This window comes from Benincasa hispida, chromosome 5, assembly GCF_009727055.1.
Source record: "Benincasa hispida cultivar B227 chromosome 5, ASM972705v1, whole genome shotgun sequence".
Classification (NCBI taxonomy): domain Eukaryota; kingdom Viridiplantae; phylum Streptophyta; class Magnoliopsida; order Cucurbitales; family Cucurbitaceae; genus Benincasa; species Benincasa hispida.
In genome coordinates this window covers 6,567,578-6,584,533 of record NC_052353.1, presented here as the reverse complement: position 1 = coordinate 6,584,533, position 16,956 = coordinate 6,567,578, and the positions used below count along the sequence as shown (strand labels likewise).

The window sequence follows — 16,956 nt, the reverse complement described above, 5'->3', positions numbered from 1 at the left end:
CCAAAGGTGATCATCAAATATAGTCACCAAAGGTGACATCATGCAAAATTGGATGCTAAAGATGTTATTTGTTGAAGTTGGCCGCCAAAGTGATTGCTTGAGGTAATTGCTAGAATTGGTGACCATTGAGTTGGTCATCAAAGTGATCGCATAGGTGGTAACTAGAGGTGATTGTCGAAGTTGGGCACCAAAAGGAGCCGTCGGAGCTAGTCGTTGTAAGTGTTTGTCGCCGAAATTGGGAGTATGAGGTGGACTTTGCTGGAGTTGGTCATTAGAAGTGGTCACTAGTGGATACAGTTATTGAAAATATGTTGGAGGGAAATTGGTTGTTTTAACCACTAAGGGTGTGTTTGGGGTAAGAATTATTCTAAGACTATAGTAACCACTTTTTGCTACAGTAAATACTATTTTGTATTCTCCAATTAGCTATAGTCGATACTATTTCAAAACCTCCATTTGCTACAATATTCATATTAACTACAGTCGATACTATTTCAAAACCTCCATTTGCTACAATATTCATTATTTACTATTTTATCTTCACCATTTTTTTTATTCTTTACTACAGTATTTATTATTTCCTTCTCAAACTAAAATAGTTTACACCTCAAACACATATTATTATAACTCAACTAAAATAATCTATACCCCAAACACAAACTATTGTAAACCAACAATAATAACCTAGGAATATAATAACCAACTTATTGCCCCAAATATCCCCTAAGTTGTAAATAGTTTTACAATAGAGAAACGGGGTTTAAGATAACCCTTACTCTACATTATTTTAACACATACCTCAAAGGTAGGTGAATTATTATAGTCTACTCGGCCCACTTCAAGTTGGAGCCTCAAACACTTCCTAAATATTCACTGCATAAGTTAAACATTGTTTTTTTTCCCCTTAATTTTTAGTTCTAATATAATAAGAACGATGAGGAGACTTATAAAAATTGTTATTTATGTGTGTAGTTGTCATAATAGCTTTTGTACTAAAAATAGATGTTATAATATAATACTTGTTGTGAATTTGAGGAGCACAATGGGAACATGGTTGCAATAAAATATAATATTAAAATAAATAAATATTAAACATAATATGTATAAATATATAAAATAAAATAAATAACAAAAGTAAATAAAATGACAAATTATGGATTTCTCCACTTTCTCCAATTTTTTTGGAATTTATCCAATGTGTATCATTCAAAACCTACTAAATGTCACTATTTATAGGCAATTTCGCAATAGGGGTGGATTACATGGACACTAATAATGAGTATTTACAAGACACATGGACAACACTTTGGAAAAATGGGGACATGACACATGGTCAATGGACATTAAGCATGAACATCTAATGGACATCTATTTTCTATAATATTTAAATATTCTCCCTTAGATGCACATTATATATATGGATAAAATATGCCTCATTAAAATCCTACTAGGAAAAAACCTATTGGGAAAAAAAATCCTAATGAAGAAAAAAGAGTATATATTTCATATAATTTAATATTCTAAAAAGAATACAGTATATTTACTCCTCCTCGTGAAAACATCACTTGAGATCTCCGAATCATCGCATTCCAATGTTTTGCACCAATTTTTTAAAGGTTGTTGTAGGTAATAACTTTATAAATAAGTTCGCATGTTATCCTTTGAACAAATTTATTTTCTTTAAGATGAGTGTAGAAAAATTTTGGTAAAATATGTTTTGTTCTATCTCCTTTAATATATTCTCATTTGATTTGAGATATGCATATTGTGTCGTCTTCACATAATATTGTTGGAAGATTTTTACTAGAAGACAAACCACATGTTCCACGAATGTGTTGAGTCATTGATCTTAACCATACATATTCTCAACTAGTCTCGTGAATTGCAAGAATTTCAGCATGATTTCAGGAAGTAACTGTTATGGTTTGTTTCATCGATCGCCATGATATAATAGTTCCTCCACATGCGAATAGATAACCTGTTTGAGATCTAGCTTTGTGTGGATCACATAAATATCCAGAATCTATATTATCGACCAGATCAAAATCCGATTTGAATAAAACAAACTCATATCAATCGTTCCTCGAAGATAACGGAGTATATGCTTAATTTCATTCCAATGTCTTTTACTTGGAGAAAAACTATATCTTGCTAATAAATTTATTGAAAATGCAATATCTGGTTTTGTATTATTAGCAAGATACATAAGTGAACAAGTTGCACTAAGATATGGTACTCAGGATCAAGAAGTTCTTCATATCATCTCGAGGTCAAAATATATCTTTCCTCACATCTAATAAACGAACTTCCATTGAAATGTTCAATGGATGTGCTTTGTCTATATAAATTTTTTTCAAAACTTTTCCTGTATAAGTTGATTGATGAACAAATATCTTATCAGTTAAATGCTCAATTTGCAAGCCAAGACAAAATTTTATTTTTTTTCGAGATCTTTCATCTCAAATTCTTTCTTAAGATATTCTATTACCTTTGAAAACTCTTCAGGAGTTCCAATTATATTTAAGTCGTCAATATATACAGTTATAATAGCAAATCCTAACTGTGATTTCTTTATAAAAACACATTGACATATTGGATCGTTTTGATATCTGTCTTTCAATAAATATCCACTCAGGCGATTGTACTACAACCGTCCTGATTGTTTCAATCCATATAGCAATCTCTGTAAATACAATTCTCAGAAATTTGATTATATGTTTCAGGTACCTTAAATCCTTCTGGGATTCTCATATAAATATCATAATCAAGAGATCTACATAAACATACCGTGACATCCATAAGATGCATGCCTAGAATTTCATACACAGTCAGGCTAATTAAACATCTTAATGTAATTGCATTCACTAATGGAGAATACATCTCCTCATAATCAATATTAGGTCTTTGTAAAAAAACCTTGTACAACTAGTCTTGTTTTATATCTTGTGAACACATTATTTTCATTTTTTTTTCTCACAAATACCCATTTGTATCCCACGGATTTGACATTTTCTAGTGTTTAAACTACTGGTCCAAAAACCTAACGTTTTGAAAGTGAGTTTAATTCTGCCTCGATTGCTTCTTTCCACTAAAGCCAATCTTTTCTATGTCGACATTATTCAACAAACTTTGGTTCAGAATCCTCATTTTCAGATATAATATCAAAAGCAACATTGTACGCAAAAATGTTGTCAATAACTACATGATTTTAGTTCCATCTTTTTCCTGTAATTCCTGTAATGACATAGTTTATTGAAATCTCATTATTATCTTTAAGTATTTCACCTTTCTCACTAATTATGTAAGGATATTTTTATGGGTATTTACATCCTCAACCAAGTCTTCTTGACTATTAATAATTTTTCTTTTTGAGGATTTTTATCTTTAGAACCCATTGATCTACCACGCTTCTGGTTAGAGATGTCCATGGGGCGGGGCGAGGCCAGGGATGCCATTCTCCATCCCGTCCCCGCTCCCCATTTCATTCCCCATCTCCGTGAAATTCCCCACGGGGATTGGGTTTCTCGCGGGAATTTTTCCGAGTTACTTTTTTAAAAAAAAGCCAATCAATTTAAATCACTAATGTGGCCAAATTTTAATTAAATAATCAAATTTATCACTAAATTGTTTATTATGGTTAGTTTTATATGACAATTTGAATTTAAAGATAAATTACTCAAATTTTGGCCAAAAAAAACTAATTAATTTTTTTTAGTAGAAAGGAATAAATATAAATCAAATTATTCACATATATAATCTAAATTTAAATATATTCATTATCTTTCCCAATAAATAATCAAATATGAAATTTAAATGGATAGCGGGGAACGGGGTGGGGCCGAGGTTGGGGGTAGGCGTTCCCGTTTAGCTCATGGAAATTTTTTTTCCCACTCCCTCCCCATTCCCCACCTAATCGGAGAATCCCCACGGGCCCCATCCCCATAGAGAAATTGGACATCTTTACTTTGTGTTCCAGACTCATTAATGATAACTTGTTGTGTTAGGATATCAATTTTTGATGGAACATTTATAGTTGGTATATGTGATTTAGTTACTTTCTTTGCATTTATAAATGCATATAGTAACTGATTTGCTATATTTTGCAAATGAATTATCTTCTGAACTTCAAGTTCATAGGGGATCTAAATGAGACAATAGCGATGCATTTCTTGTAATTTCTTTTTTCAACTTCTTAATTCTTCTCCCTAATATTGAAAAATTTGTCATTAAAATGATAATAAACAAATTGTACAGTAAATACATCACCCCTAAGGGTTCAAGCTATTTGATAATTGATGGGGAATTATATCCAATATATATTCATAACCTCCTTTGAGAACCCATTTTAGTATGTTGTGGTGGAGCAATTGGAACATGTACTGCACATCCAAAAATTTTAAGATGGAAAATATTTGGCTTATGACTATAAACTAATTGTAATAGGAGTACTTATAAAAAAAACTACTAACCTAATGTGTATAAGTGACTCTGCATGCAAAATATCATGTCCCCATACAAATGTAGAAAGCTTAACTCTCATAATCAATGGTCTAACAATTAACTGCAAACGTTTTATAAATGATTCTGCTAAACCATCTTGTGTAAGAACATGAGCTATAGAATGTTTAACACTTATCCCAATTGATATAGAATAATTATCAAAAGCTTGAGATGTAAATTCACCAACATTATCAAGACGAATTCAATCCCTACTTTAGTTGGTGATGGTCTAATTATCAATTTTCCTTAAAAGCAAACATCACATGATAAATCATTAGATTGAAGAATCTTTTGGCTTTTCAATGGATGTCCATTTGAATTCTCAATAATTCTCCTCATCATTATAGATCCTAGATGACCTAATCGGTCATGCCACATTGTAAATATGTCTGGATTCATGAACTTCAGGCTCATTGTTGCATATGTTTCAATTACTCGTATATGAGTATAATATAATCTAGAAGATAAAATATACAACTCTTTCAATATACGTTTTTCATTTGAGACAGTAGATATGATATATAGATATTCCACATTATTCTTACTATCAGTCTCAATATGATAACCATTGCAACGTATATCTTTAAAATTAAGTAGATTTCTCTTTGATTGACTAGAGAACAATGGATTGTCAATTGTAAATTTTGTTCCTCTAGGCAAAAGAATATTTGATTTTCCAAACCCTTCAATTAGGTTGTAGAACCTGGCATTGTATTGACTTTTGCTTCCAACAGTTTGGAAAAATATTTTTTACTTGTAAGTATTGTATGTATAGTTACACTGTCTACCAGGTATAGATATTCTTTACTCATTTTTTAATCATTCAACATATGAAAATGATCTAGGTTTCTTCATTAAAAAAAAAAAAACAATTACAATAAGAAAAACAATATTTGGAAAATATAAAAGTTAACATCTATTAAGAGAAGAAAAAAAACATGAAGTTGAAAAAAAAACATTAAATCTATATATTTTCAAAGTCAAATAAAACATTTGATGTTCCATCAGTTCTACTAATTTTCTCTTCAGAAGATTCAAGAAGTTTGCCACATCCAAATTTGTCATATGGGATGGGTCAAATATGTCACTATCCTGTAATGCAAAATTTGTTTCCACATTTTTCTCTTTTTCCTTTAAGAAGACTTGACAGAGATCAACTAAGTGTTTTGACGTACGACAGGTACGTGACCAATGCCTAGTCATTTCGCATCGGAAGCATTTATTTTCAACACTTTTTGAACTCTTATCTTGTGGGGCCATTCTTTTGTGATCATCATTTTGTGTGGTTTTTTTGAAATTTGAATGATTAGAATGACCACCACGAAAATAATAATTATTTCTTCCTCTATCACTGTCATGACCTTGACCTCGATTATTATTAAAATCCACAACATTCACTTCAGGGAATGGTGTCGTTCCGATTGGTCGAGATTCATGATTTTTCATTAATAACTCGTTATTTTGTTCGGCCACGATAAGACACGAAATTAATTTAGAATACTGTTTAAAATATTTCTCTCAATACTACTGCTACTGGAGCATATTCGAGATATGAAATGTAGAAAATTTTTTCTCTAACATATCTGTATCAATATTTTCTCTACGCATAATAACAATTTCAAGCTGATTTTAAATAATGAGGACTTGTAATCACTTACTGATTTGAAATCTTGTAGCGTCAAGTGCATCCACTCATAACAAGCTTTAGGAAGAATAACTGTTTTTTTTTTTTTTTTTATGATCATACCTCTCTTTCAAAATTTTCCACAAGATACGGGGATATTTTATTGTAAGATACTCAACTTTCAATCCCTCATGGAGATGATGGCGAAGGAAAATCATAGTTTTTGATTTGTCTTGATTGAATGTTGTATTTTCTTCTTTAATAGTCTCTCAAAGATTCATAGCATCCAGGTGGATTTCGGCATCAAACACCCATGACAAATAATTATTGTCGTTAATATCAGGAGTGCCAAAATCTAATTTTGTAAGATTTGTCATGGCAACACTTTATGACCTATCTTTAGCGGAAAAAACGACAAGAGCTCACGTTGATAACGTGTTGTGAATTTGAGGAGCACAACTGAAACACGAATGTCAATAAAATATAATATTAAAATAAATAAATATAATATATTATATGGAATAAATAAATATTAAAATAAGTTAAACATAATACATATAAATATATATAATAAAATAAACAAAAAAAGTAAATAAAATATTGATTTCTTAATTTTCTCTAAACTTTTTGAAATTTGCTCAATGTGTGTCTTTCAAAGTTCACCAAATGTTACTATTTATAGACAATTTTGACAAATAGGAGATAGATTACATGAACACTAATAATGAGTATTAATAAGACACATGGAAAATTGAAACATGACACATAACCAATAAACACTAAGCATGAGCGAGCATCTATCTTCTATAATATTTATAATAACCCTTCCTTTTTCCTTTTCAACAAACTTTTAAATGATTCCACACACTCATGGCATGCCATTAAAGATGATTTATTTATTAAATAGTAGATTGAGAGAAGATTTTGTGATATAAATACCATGATATGGCATGTGTATATTTCAATATACTATTAATGCTCAAATCATTATTCTAATACTTGGCCATTTTTTAAGGATGGAACAATATATCAAAATTATAAAAAAAAAAAAAAAAAATCAAATTTTTAACATTTTCATCGATAATATGTTCTTTAATCCTTTTAAGTTTGAATTTAAGAATTTTTTTCTTTTAACTAGTTAAATAACACTTCTCTATTTAATATTATCTTATGAATTATTTAATCACAATACACACAAATATCAAACATTTTGCTTGAAAAAAATCTCATTTTTACGATTTTTTAAAAATAGATTTTGAAGTACGGATTAAAATTTTACTTAAAAAACAACTCGTCTTCAACTTTTAAGTATAAATTATTAAAGAGGAAGAATGAAAGAAAAAGAATATACGAGTATGTAAATTTTTATTTCAAATGAAATCCACTCACCAAAAGAAAAAGAAAAATCCACTAAACAAATTAGAGTTTTGAATCATACACTACATTTTGAATTATTTTTATTTTTATTTTTTTAGATGAAAGAACCAAAGAACAATGCAAACTACATTTTGAATTGAACTTAAACAAATATATAAAATTATTTAAATACTAATATGGTGAAATACAAATATTTGGCTTTGATTAGTCTCCAATTTAATTTCCTTACTAATTCGTCAATTAATGGATCTAAAATATTGGAAAAAAATAAGGCAACTTTAATATATCCCTTTTTTATAATTATTATTCTCGCTGAAATCATGGAGATTAAAATCATGAAGATTACTAATAAAGTCAAACTCTTTATAACTCAATGAAATATTTTTTTTTTCTTGGCCAATTGGTTAAACGGCCAAAATTTAGTAAAATCTTAATTCCATAACCCTCTCTCTGTTTCACATATGGAAAAAAAAAAATTAAATATTATTTTCTCATTGTAATTTTGACTTTAATTTATTTTGATTTATGTATTTTTAAAATATTTATTTTGATAATTATATTTTCAACTTTGATTCATAGATTTTTCAAGTGATTATTTTGATCTCTTAAAAATGAAAAAGAATAAAAAGAATAGATACTTTAAAAAAAATACTGACTAAAATAAATATAGAAATCAAAATGAAAAAAAGCACCACTAAAATTAATATTCTAAAAATATGTAGACAGAAATGAATAAAAACAAATATGGAAACTAAAACAATATTTAACGAAAGAAAAAATAAAATGAGATGAAAGAAAGAAAAAGAAAACATTTTTGAAGTTTAAAACAGAGTAATTATTCTTCTTCTCTTTCCAGTTTCATCCCACACAAACAAACGTATTATTTCCGTCGCAGACCACATTCAATGTCAAACTATTCCCAAAATCTTCCTTTTTTTTTTTTCTTTAACAAATAAAATTGAGTAAATATAAAGGAATTGATCTAGATTTGCAAATATGACAACAAAAAAGAAAAACCCGATTCTTTACTTTCTTTAAAGTAATAAAAGTGGACAGGTTGCTTCTGTCTCTCTCTCCCATGTAATTTTTTTTTCCTTAACGGTGGTGTTTTGCTTTGATCTTCGGACATAAACAGTTTGCAAAAGCTGAAATATTAGCAATATAGAGTAGACTGCCTAAAAAGCAAGAAAAAACCAGAAGAAAGAGAGACAGAGAGAAGAAAAGAAGAACACTGAAGACAGGCACTGAGTTATTCAATAAACATGGTGGAATTGAAGCGAAAGCAAAAGCAACAGTAACTATTCCAGAATAAAAAACAACCCCTCTTCTCTTTTCTGGGAGAAAATAAAGAAAAAGAATCTCTTTGGTAAGTTCTTTGATCCTTTCATATTTCTCTGTAGCTCTTAACGGTTGACAATCATTAAAGTGTTTCTTGTTTTCTTTTTCCTCCATAATGTGTGAAATTTCTGGTGTTAATCAATCAGGTTTATTACACAAACCACTGAGTTGAAGAAGAAGATTAATGAACATAACCCATTATGTTCCTCAGGTACTTATCACTCTCTTTTTGACCTTTGGGCAGTCTCGGTTCTCTTTCTTCTTCAAGATTTCTCCTCACCTGCAACTTTTTTTCTGCTAAATTGAGTATGGAAGAAGCTAACTTCTGGGTTTCATTTCTTTTTGAAAACTTGCTTCAGATAACAAGGCAGCCAGTGAGAATGGCTTGATCCAGTCCAGGATTCCTATTATTGGGCTCGAATGGTTGTGGTTCACATTTTCCAGACTCTGAGTCAAAATTTCCATCTGGGTTGAGTCACAAGAGTGGTGCAAGGCGTGGGGTGGGGAATCCATGGAAACCCCCTCGGCTTCAGATTCAAAGCGCTCGTATTCTTGGTGGTGGGATAGCCACATTAGCCCAAAGACTTCTAAATGGCTTCAAGAAAATCTTTCAGGTACCCTTTTCTTTTTGTCTCTGGAAGTGCAATTTTGTAATCTGAGCATCAAAAACTTTTGCTCCTTTTGTCGTTTTTTGTGTCCTATGGCCTTTGTTTTTTGGCAGTTCTGGCTCTATCAATGAGTACTCATTCCAATTCTTCTATGTTCTTGACAGACATGGATGAAAAAATCAAGCAGATGATCAAGGTTATTGAAGAAGATGCAGATTCCTTTGCAAAGAGGGCTGAGATGTATTATAAAAAGCGTCCGGAGCTTATGAAACTAGTTGAAGAGTTTTACCGGGCATACCGAGCGTTGGCTGAAAGATACGATCACGCAACCGTAGTGATTCACCAGGCTCATCGAACAATGGCTGAAGCTTTTCCTAATCATATATCCATTGGTCACCCTGATGATAGTTCTGTTGCGTCTACTTCTGATGCTAATTTTCGTACACCTGAGAAATCATCCCATATATGCACCTCGTTTGATTTCGACACCATGGAATCAGATGCTTTCAACTTACCTTCATTTCCGGCTTGCACTGGGGAAAAAAATAAAGCTTCCAGCAAAGGCTCCAATTTGATGACAAGGGAGAAGTGGTTGAAGGATCTTAATGAGTTGTTTAACTCAGGAGCAGCCAAGAACCTTTTGAAATTTGAAGATGGGACGGCGAGAAAAGGTCTCAATTTTCATGATCTCGATCCCAAAGAAGAGAATATACAAAATAATGGGAGCCTTGATATTAAAAATCAAGTATATGTTGAGTCTGAAAGGGTGGACAAAGCTGAGACTGAAATTTTATCCTTAAAGAATTCCCTTGCTAAATTAGAAGCTGAAAAGGAAGTAGGTTTGGTTCAGTATAACAACAGTCTACAGCGGTTGTCTAAATTAGAGTCTGAAGTCTCTCGAACGCAAGAAGACTCAAGGAGTTTAAACGAAAGAGCTGGTAAGGCAGAGACTGAGGTTCTGATTTTGAAAGAGTCTCTTGCCAAACTAGAGACTGAAAGAGAAACCAGTCTTTTAAGATACCAGCAATGTTTGGATAAGTTATCTACTTTACAAGACAGCATCTTGTGTGTTCAAAAGAATGTTGAAAATACTGAGAGAGCAAGTAAAGCTGAAACTGAAGTTGAAAGACTAAAATGGGAAATTTCAAGAGTTGAGTCTCAAAGAGAAGCTGCCCTTGTCCAATACAGGGAATCTTCTGATATAATTTTAAACTTAGAGGAAAGAGTAGTTCATGCAGAAGAGGATGCTAGAAGGTACAAAGTGCAATCCGATGAAGCTCAGATCGAAGTTTTAGCTATTAGAGAAGCGCTTACACAATTAGTTGAAGAAACAAAAGCTGCTGGTCTCAGGCATCATTTATGTACAGAGAAGATTGCTGGTCTGGAACATCAAATCTCTAATGCACAGGAGGAGCTAGAAAGGCTACAGGATGAAAAGGCTAATGGGGTTGCAAAGTTGAAGGGTGCTGAAGAAAGGTGCCTTCATTTACAGAGATCAAATCAAATTCTTCAATCTGAGTTGGAGTCTATGGTACAGAAGATAGGCTCACAAAGTGTAGAATTAATTGAGAAGCAAAAGGAGTTAGGAAGGCTTTGGGCTTCAATTCAGGATGAGCGTTTGAGATATGTAGAGAACGAAACTGCTTTCAGAAAATTGCAAGAACTGCATTCAAAATCTCAGGAAGAAATCAGATCAATGGCTGAAGATAGCCAGATTCAGGTTCAGACTTTGAAGGATATGGAAACTCGAAATCAAGTACTAGAGGATGAAGTTCAGAAGATTGAGGAGGAGAAAAGGAGCTTGAAGGATCTTAACTTGTCTTCAAAGATGTCGATAAATTGTTTGCGGGATGAGATGTCAAACATGACTACAAATTTGGAAAAACTTGAAGCAAGTCTTGAGTTTCAGCTCAACCAAAAGAATGCTCTTGAGAGAGAAATTTTATGTCTGAAAGAAGAACTTGGCGATCTAAAACAGAAGAATTTGATTATGTTGGAGCAGATTGAGTCTGTTGGCTTTGCTCCCGAGAACTTCGGATCATCTGTGAAAGAATTACGTGATGAGAACTCGAAGATGATAGAGACAATTGAGGTGGAGAAGAGAGAAAAATCAGCTCTTTTGGAGAAATTGAAAGACATGGAAGAACACTGTGAGAAAAATACTCTTCTTGAGACTGCTATCTCAAATTTACATATTGAACTAGAAAGCCAACAGACGAAGGTAAAGGTATTGGAAGAATGCTGTCAACTTCTCTCAGGAGAGAAATCCACTCTTGTGACTGAGAGGGCCTTCCTGTCTTCTCAGTTGCAGATGGCAACTGAAAACTTAGAGAGACAGTCAGAGAAAAACACCCTTCTAGAGAGTTCACTTTCTGATGCAAACCTTGAAAGGAAACAACTTGCTGAAAATGTGGAAAAGCTTCACTGCTTGAACAATGATCTTGAAGAGAAAGTAAGATTATTGGAGGGCAGTCTTGAAGATGTACAGTTGAAAAACTTGCATCTCAGGAAGTCTTTAGAGAGGTCAGAGCAGGAGCTTTTGGAAGCAGAACAGATTCTGATCATGATGCAGAATGAGAAATCAGAGTTGCATAAGAGGGTGAAGGAACTTACCATTATGTGTGAAGAGGCTAAAGCGATCGTAGAAGAGAAAGAGAGCGTAATTGTCAAGCTATCTGGTGATAGCAAACATCTAGCCAGAGAGATAGCATCCCAGCGGGAACTAAACTGTACATTGGAAGTGGAACTTGGAAGAATACAAGAAGATATTAAGCGTCATAAACATAGGGAGAAAAGATTGAGGTGTGAGCTAGTGAAGAAGAGAATGGAGGTTGAGATTTGTGAGACTCAGGCTGATGAACTGTTTGGTGAGCTCCAGATCTCTAATGTTCATGAAATAGTATTCAAGGGAAAGCTTCTTGAGCTCGATGAAGCATATGTGAGCCTCGAAAACAGAAGTAATTACAAAGATGTGAAGACTGAAACTCTGAGAGAGAGAATTAATAACATAACCGATCTAAATGGAGAACTAGGAATTCATTTGGCCAAATATACATCAGCGGTCACATCTTTGAACGATTCTGTATCCTATCTGGAGAATCATACTCTTCTGTGCAGAAAAGCACACAAACATGATAAGCAAGAAGTAAAGGTAATCAATCGTTTATCTGCTTATAAATATTGGATGGCTATGCCCCCCCTCATTTTGCTGGGAGAACTTGTTAATTGCTTGAGAAAATCAGGTGCTTTTTATGTATTTGAAAAGTATAAACTTTCTTTACAGCTTGGTGTAATCAAGTTCAGTATGATCTTAAAATAATATTTAACTGGTTTTTAGTTTGGATTTAAAGTTTGTACTCCTTAATTCCAATAACTAGTCAACTGGAATAGCAACCTTACTCTACTTTGTCATATCACTCGCTATGATCTCATATACTTTCATGCACTATATTGTTTTATTTTTTGGTGTGCAACTTATACTCTCTATTTTCAGGATACTGATTCAGTAAATCATCAGCGTTCTGAGGGCTATCAGCAAAGATATCACGATCTGATTGCAACACTGCACAATGGATCTTTTGAATTGAAGGATTTGCATAGAAGGATTCAGGCTGTGGAAATGGCTGTGATAGAAAAAGTGAAACTTGAGACTCTAGAAAACTTGAACTCCACTGGCAAACAAGAGATGGTAATGAGAAGGGTCGAGGAAGTGGCTTGTGGAAATAGCTTGGTCAGAGAAAATGACCAGACAAGGCCTACTACTCCAAGAAGAGAGATTGAATCTGGAAATGAATTGCAGAGATCAAAGACAAAAGTCTTTGAAGTTAGTGGTGAAATATTGACAAAGGACATCATTCTTGATCAAATGGCCAAATGCTCTAACGGGGCGGACAAGAGAGAAGAGAATTTAGATGCTTACAATCAGATGCTGGAATTATGGGAGGCAACTGATGAGGATGGTAGCATTGATCTCATGGTTTGCAAATCTCAGAACATGGCCACTTCCTCAACTAACTATAACAGATTTGAAGTAGTTAAGGAACAGAATAAACGTCGCTCTACCGACTCATTGGTTGAGAAAGAGGTGGGAGTGGACATATTAGAGACCTCAAGTAGATTGTCAGTTCCTCTCCACAAACGAAAAGAGAGGAAGATTCTTGAAAGACTCGATTCTGACATGCAGAAATTGACAAACCTTCAAATAACCGTTCAAGATTTAATGCGGATTGTGCTTACAAAGCAGAGTAGAAGGAATAGTGCGGCAGAATATGACACCATGAAAGAGCAACTTGAAGAAGTTGAGGCTACTGTTATGAAACTGTTTAATGCCAATTGCAAATTGATGAAGAATGTACAAGATGGCACCCTGTCTTCTGATGGAGCGTCCACAATTGTATCCGATGAAGGTGGAAATGTCCGCAAACGAATAATATCAGCACAAGCAAGAAGAGGGTCCAAAAAAATTGGGCAGCTGCAACTTGAAGTACAGAGGTTACAGTTTTTACTGCTGAAACAAGATGAAGAAAAAGAAAACAAGACTAAGACCAAGATGATCGACCGACCTAAAATTCGCCTGCAGGATTATCTTTACGGTAGCATTAGAAGCAAGAATAAGAACAAGAAAACTGCATTCTGTGGATGCATGCATGCTACAATGTCTCCAAGTCCAACAATAGGTGAATGGGGCTATTCAACTTCATTGGTAGGTAACCAACATAGATTACATAACTAAAAACAGTAAGTCTAGACATTCCTTTGAACCGAGTTTCATACTCACGTATTTACTTCTCTTTTCATACAGTAGAGGATCTACCTTTTTCTGTAGCTTTCAGAATATCTTGTACATTTCAACTACCATCTAAATTAGAGGAAGCTATTCTGACATGGGATTTGCTTCCGGTTGGCCACATCCATCTTCTATATCATTGATACTCTATATATTTTTTGTTATTGCTATTAATAAGAAGATTAGTTAACCTTTTCAATTATAATGAAAGAGAACAATACTGGCATCAGAAGATCTTTCAAACTTAATTCTATACATAAGGATGTATTTTATGTTTATCTCTATCTGAGAAATTGTAACATATTCAAGTTAATGTGGTTCTATAAAGTCTCAACTTTCTTAACTCTCACCTATGCTTCTAGCACTATAAAGTCAAAACTGAAATGAAAAAATAGTTGAAAGAATAGGAGAATGACTGAAATTTGTTGACATCTATAAACACAAGGGGCCAGCTCTAAAGACAAGACCTTTTGACAAAGCAAGTTTATTTTGAGCCACCCGAACCTTATGACCGATGAGAAAGCCATTTAAAGTAAAGCAAGTCTATAGAGCCAAGACAAGAGACATCCATCCCAAGGCATCCCAATTTTGAAGTCATGGAATCTTGTATATTTTGTGCTGCCTGATTTTGATGCAAAAAGGACTAATTTTGAACAAGAATCTACCTATACTCTCTTTATCTTATCCTACTTTTTTATTAGGAGGATTTCACAAGACCACAAATATGAAGACAGATATTATGAGAGAAAAAAAAACAAACACATTTTTATAATACCAAATTCATTCAAGGGCCATAAATCCAACCAAGTAAAAGAATCTTGTGAAGTTGCTTCTTTGAAATTTTGTTTTCTTGGATCCTGCTTCATAAGTATCTTCTTTAAGTTTTCTTTCCCGAGTCCCTTCTTTGATTTCTACCTTTTGATATCACTTTTGAAAGGTTTTTTGAAAACTACCTTTCTAGTTTTCAAAATTTGAACAAGAGCTTAAAAGCTTTTTCAAGATGTAGACTACCAAAAAGAAAATTTTGATAAACAAGCATACTGTTTCAAAAACAGAACAGTAGAATAAAAAAACCATCAGTATCACTAAACGCCCTTAAATGTGGAATTAGACTAAACTAACATGTGAATTAGATAAATGTCCAACCGCAATCTTAACTTTATCGCAGTTCACTTTCTGCTGTAATTTATTACAGCAATTTTGGACCATTTTCCTGCCTGAATTATTTGTCTTCTTGTAGTTAACTCTACATCTGATTCTCATTTATCTAAATATAATGGTCAGAAAATGAATTATTAACTTTCTTAAAGCTAGATTAATCATTCTTGTCCTTGAAAATCAAATAGCCTTTGCCAGTATCCATTTCATTTTCCAACTGAGGACCACAGGAAAATTTTTTGTGTGTTCTTTACTTCTTTAACTACTCCAATATAATCTTCTTCAAACAGCATCTGTAATGGAAGATTATTTCTTTTAATGTTTTTCATGCTCCAACATACAAATCTTCCTATCACTGTAATAATTTTTAAAAAAGGCTGCTGTTTTTACCACGCCCTGTGACACCTATTTCTGGTTTCATTCAGACATTGGAATCTCAGAATGTCTCTCTTAATTCCGATAATATAGACAGAGTTTCAGAATTCACTTTGGCTTTTTTTGCAGACTCTTCTCTTTCTCACTCCATAGAGACGTCATCAGCCATTCCCTCTCAAAGCTCTTTTCTTCAATATACTGCTCATTTCAAACTAAAAATTCTTCAAAGAATCTAAGCAACAACCAGAATCTAACGGAGAAACTGTTGGAAATAGCACTCAAAATTTTAACTTTTCATAAATAGCAATTTTCTTGGCCAATTATTTTAATGGATCATCTCCGTGCATCTCAGGATAGATATCGAGACCAAAATAAAATTTTAACTTTTTAAATGACACATCTAATCCGATTTTTTTTTTTTTAACTTTGTGGAATCTTGACGATAAAGCCAATACAGACTGTTATTCTTATGTAATCTTCCTCCAAATCTTAATCTTGGAGATATTAAATAGAGAAATCGGAAAGAGTGTGTGACGGATGGGGGATTTGAATTAGGAATAGAGAATTTGAAAAAGATTACATACTGAATATTTGAGAAAGATTATGTAAGATTTGGGGAAGACGTACATAACAACGGTTGGTTCCCTTCGAATCGATGGTTTGAATATGTTATCAATAAAAGTGTTATTCGTGAAAGATGAAAAACTTTGAGGGCTATTTCTGACCATTACCCAATCTCATGCCATTGCGGGCCATGATATTTCTAGATTTGAAGTTTAGTGCTTAGAAAGTGAAACTAAGAACAGACAGTACAATTCCCTTCTTCCAATCCCAATAGTAGAACCATGGCTTTGTGATTGAGTTATTACTGTTTGAAAGATTTCAAAACACTGGCTTCTTGTTGCAACTTCTTTTCTTAAACACAAAACAACCATTTGGTTCTGTGGGCTGAGCAGTTTCAACAGTCTCTAAATGGAATATACATATCAGAAATAGTTGTAACATTCTAACATATGATATGACCAAGCAAAATCTGCTACTTCAAAGCTTCTGTCTTTTTTTTTCCTTTTCTTTTCCAGGAAGAAGGAAAAATGAAAATTTTGAAAATGGGTTGAAAGGAAAACATCAAGAAATCAATAGCAATGTTATTCATTCCAAGTTCTGTTAAACAAAACACCACCAAGGAATGA

At 32.9% G+C, this 16,956-nt stretch overlaps 1 protein-coding gene across 1 annotated transcript; it reads left to right on the top strand.

Moving 5' to 3' along the window:
- Positions 1–8,528: 8,528 nt before the first annotated feature.
- On the top strand, positions 8,529–14,435 carry LOC120077962 (protein NETWORKED 1D). Its single transcript, XM_039032100.1, has 5 exons — positions 8,529–8,867; positions 8,986–9,050; positions 9,199–9,453; positions 9,612–12,598; positions 12,941–14,435. Exons 3-5 carry the CDS (start codon positions 9,351–9,353, stop codon positions 14,177–14,179), a joined length of 4,329 nt encoding a protein of 1,442 aa, XP_038888028.1. The 5' UTR covers positions 8,529–8,867; positions 8,986–9,050; positions 9,199–9,350; the 3' UTR covers positions 14,180–14,435.
- The last annotated feature ends 2,521 nt before the right edge of the window (positions 14,436–16,956 follow it).

Coding starts and splice junctions, on each gene's coding strand:
- LOC120077962 (XM_039032100.1), top strand. CDS start 9,351: ATGGAAACCCCCTCGGCTTCAGATTCAAAGCGCTCGTATTCTTGGTGG. Junction 9,454..9,611: donor GCTTCAAGAAAATCTTTCAG/GTACCCTTTTCT, acceptor TGTTCTTGACAG/ACATGGATGAAAAAATCAAG. Junction 12,599..12,940: donor ATGATAAGCAAGAAGTAAAG/GTAATCAATCGT, acceptor CTCTATTTTCAG/GATACTGATTCAGTAAATCA.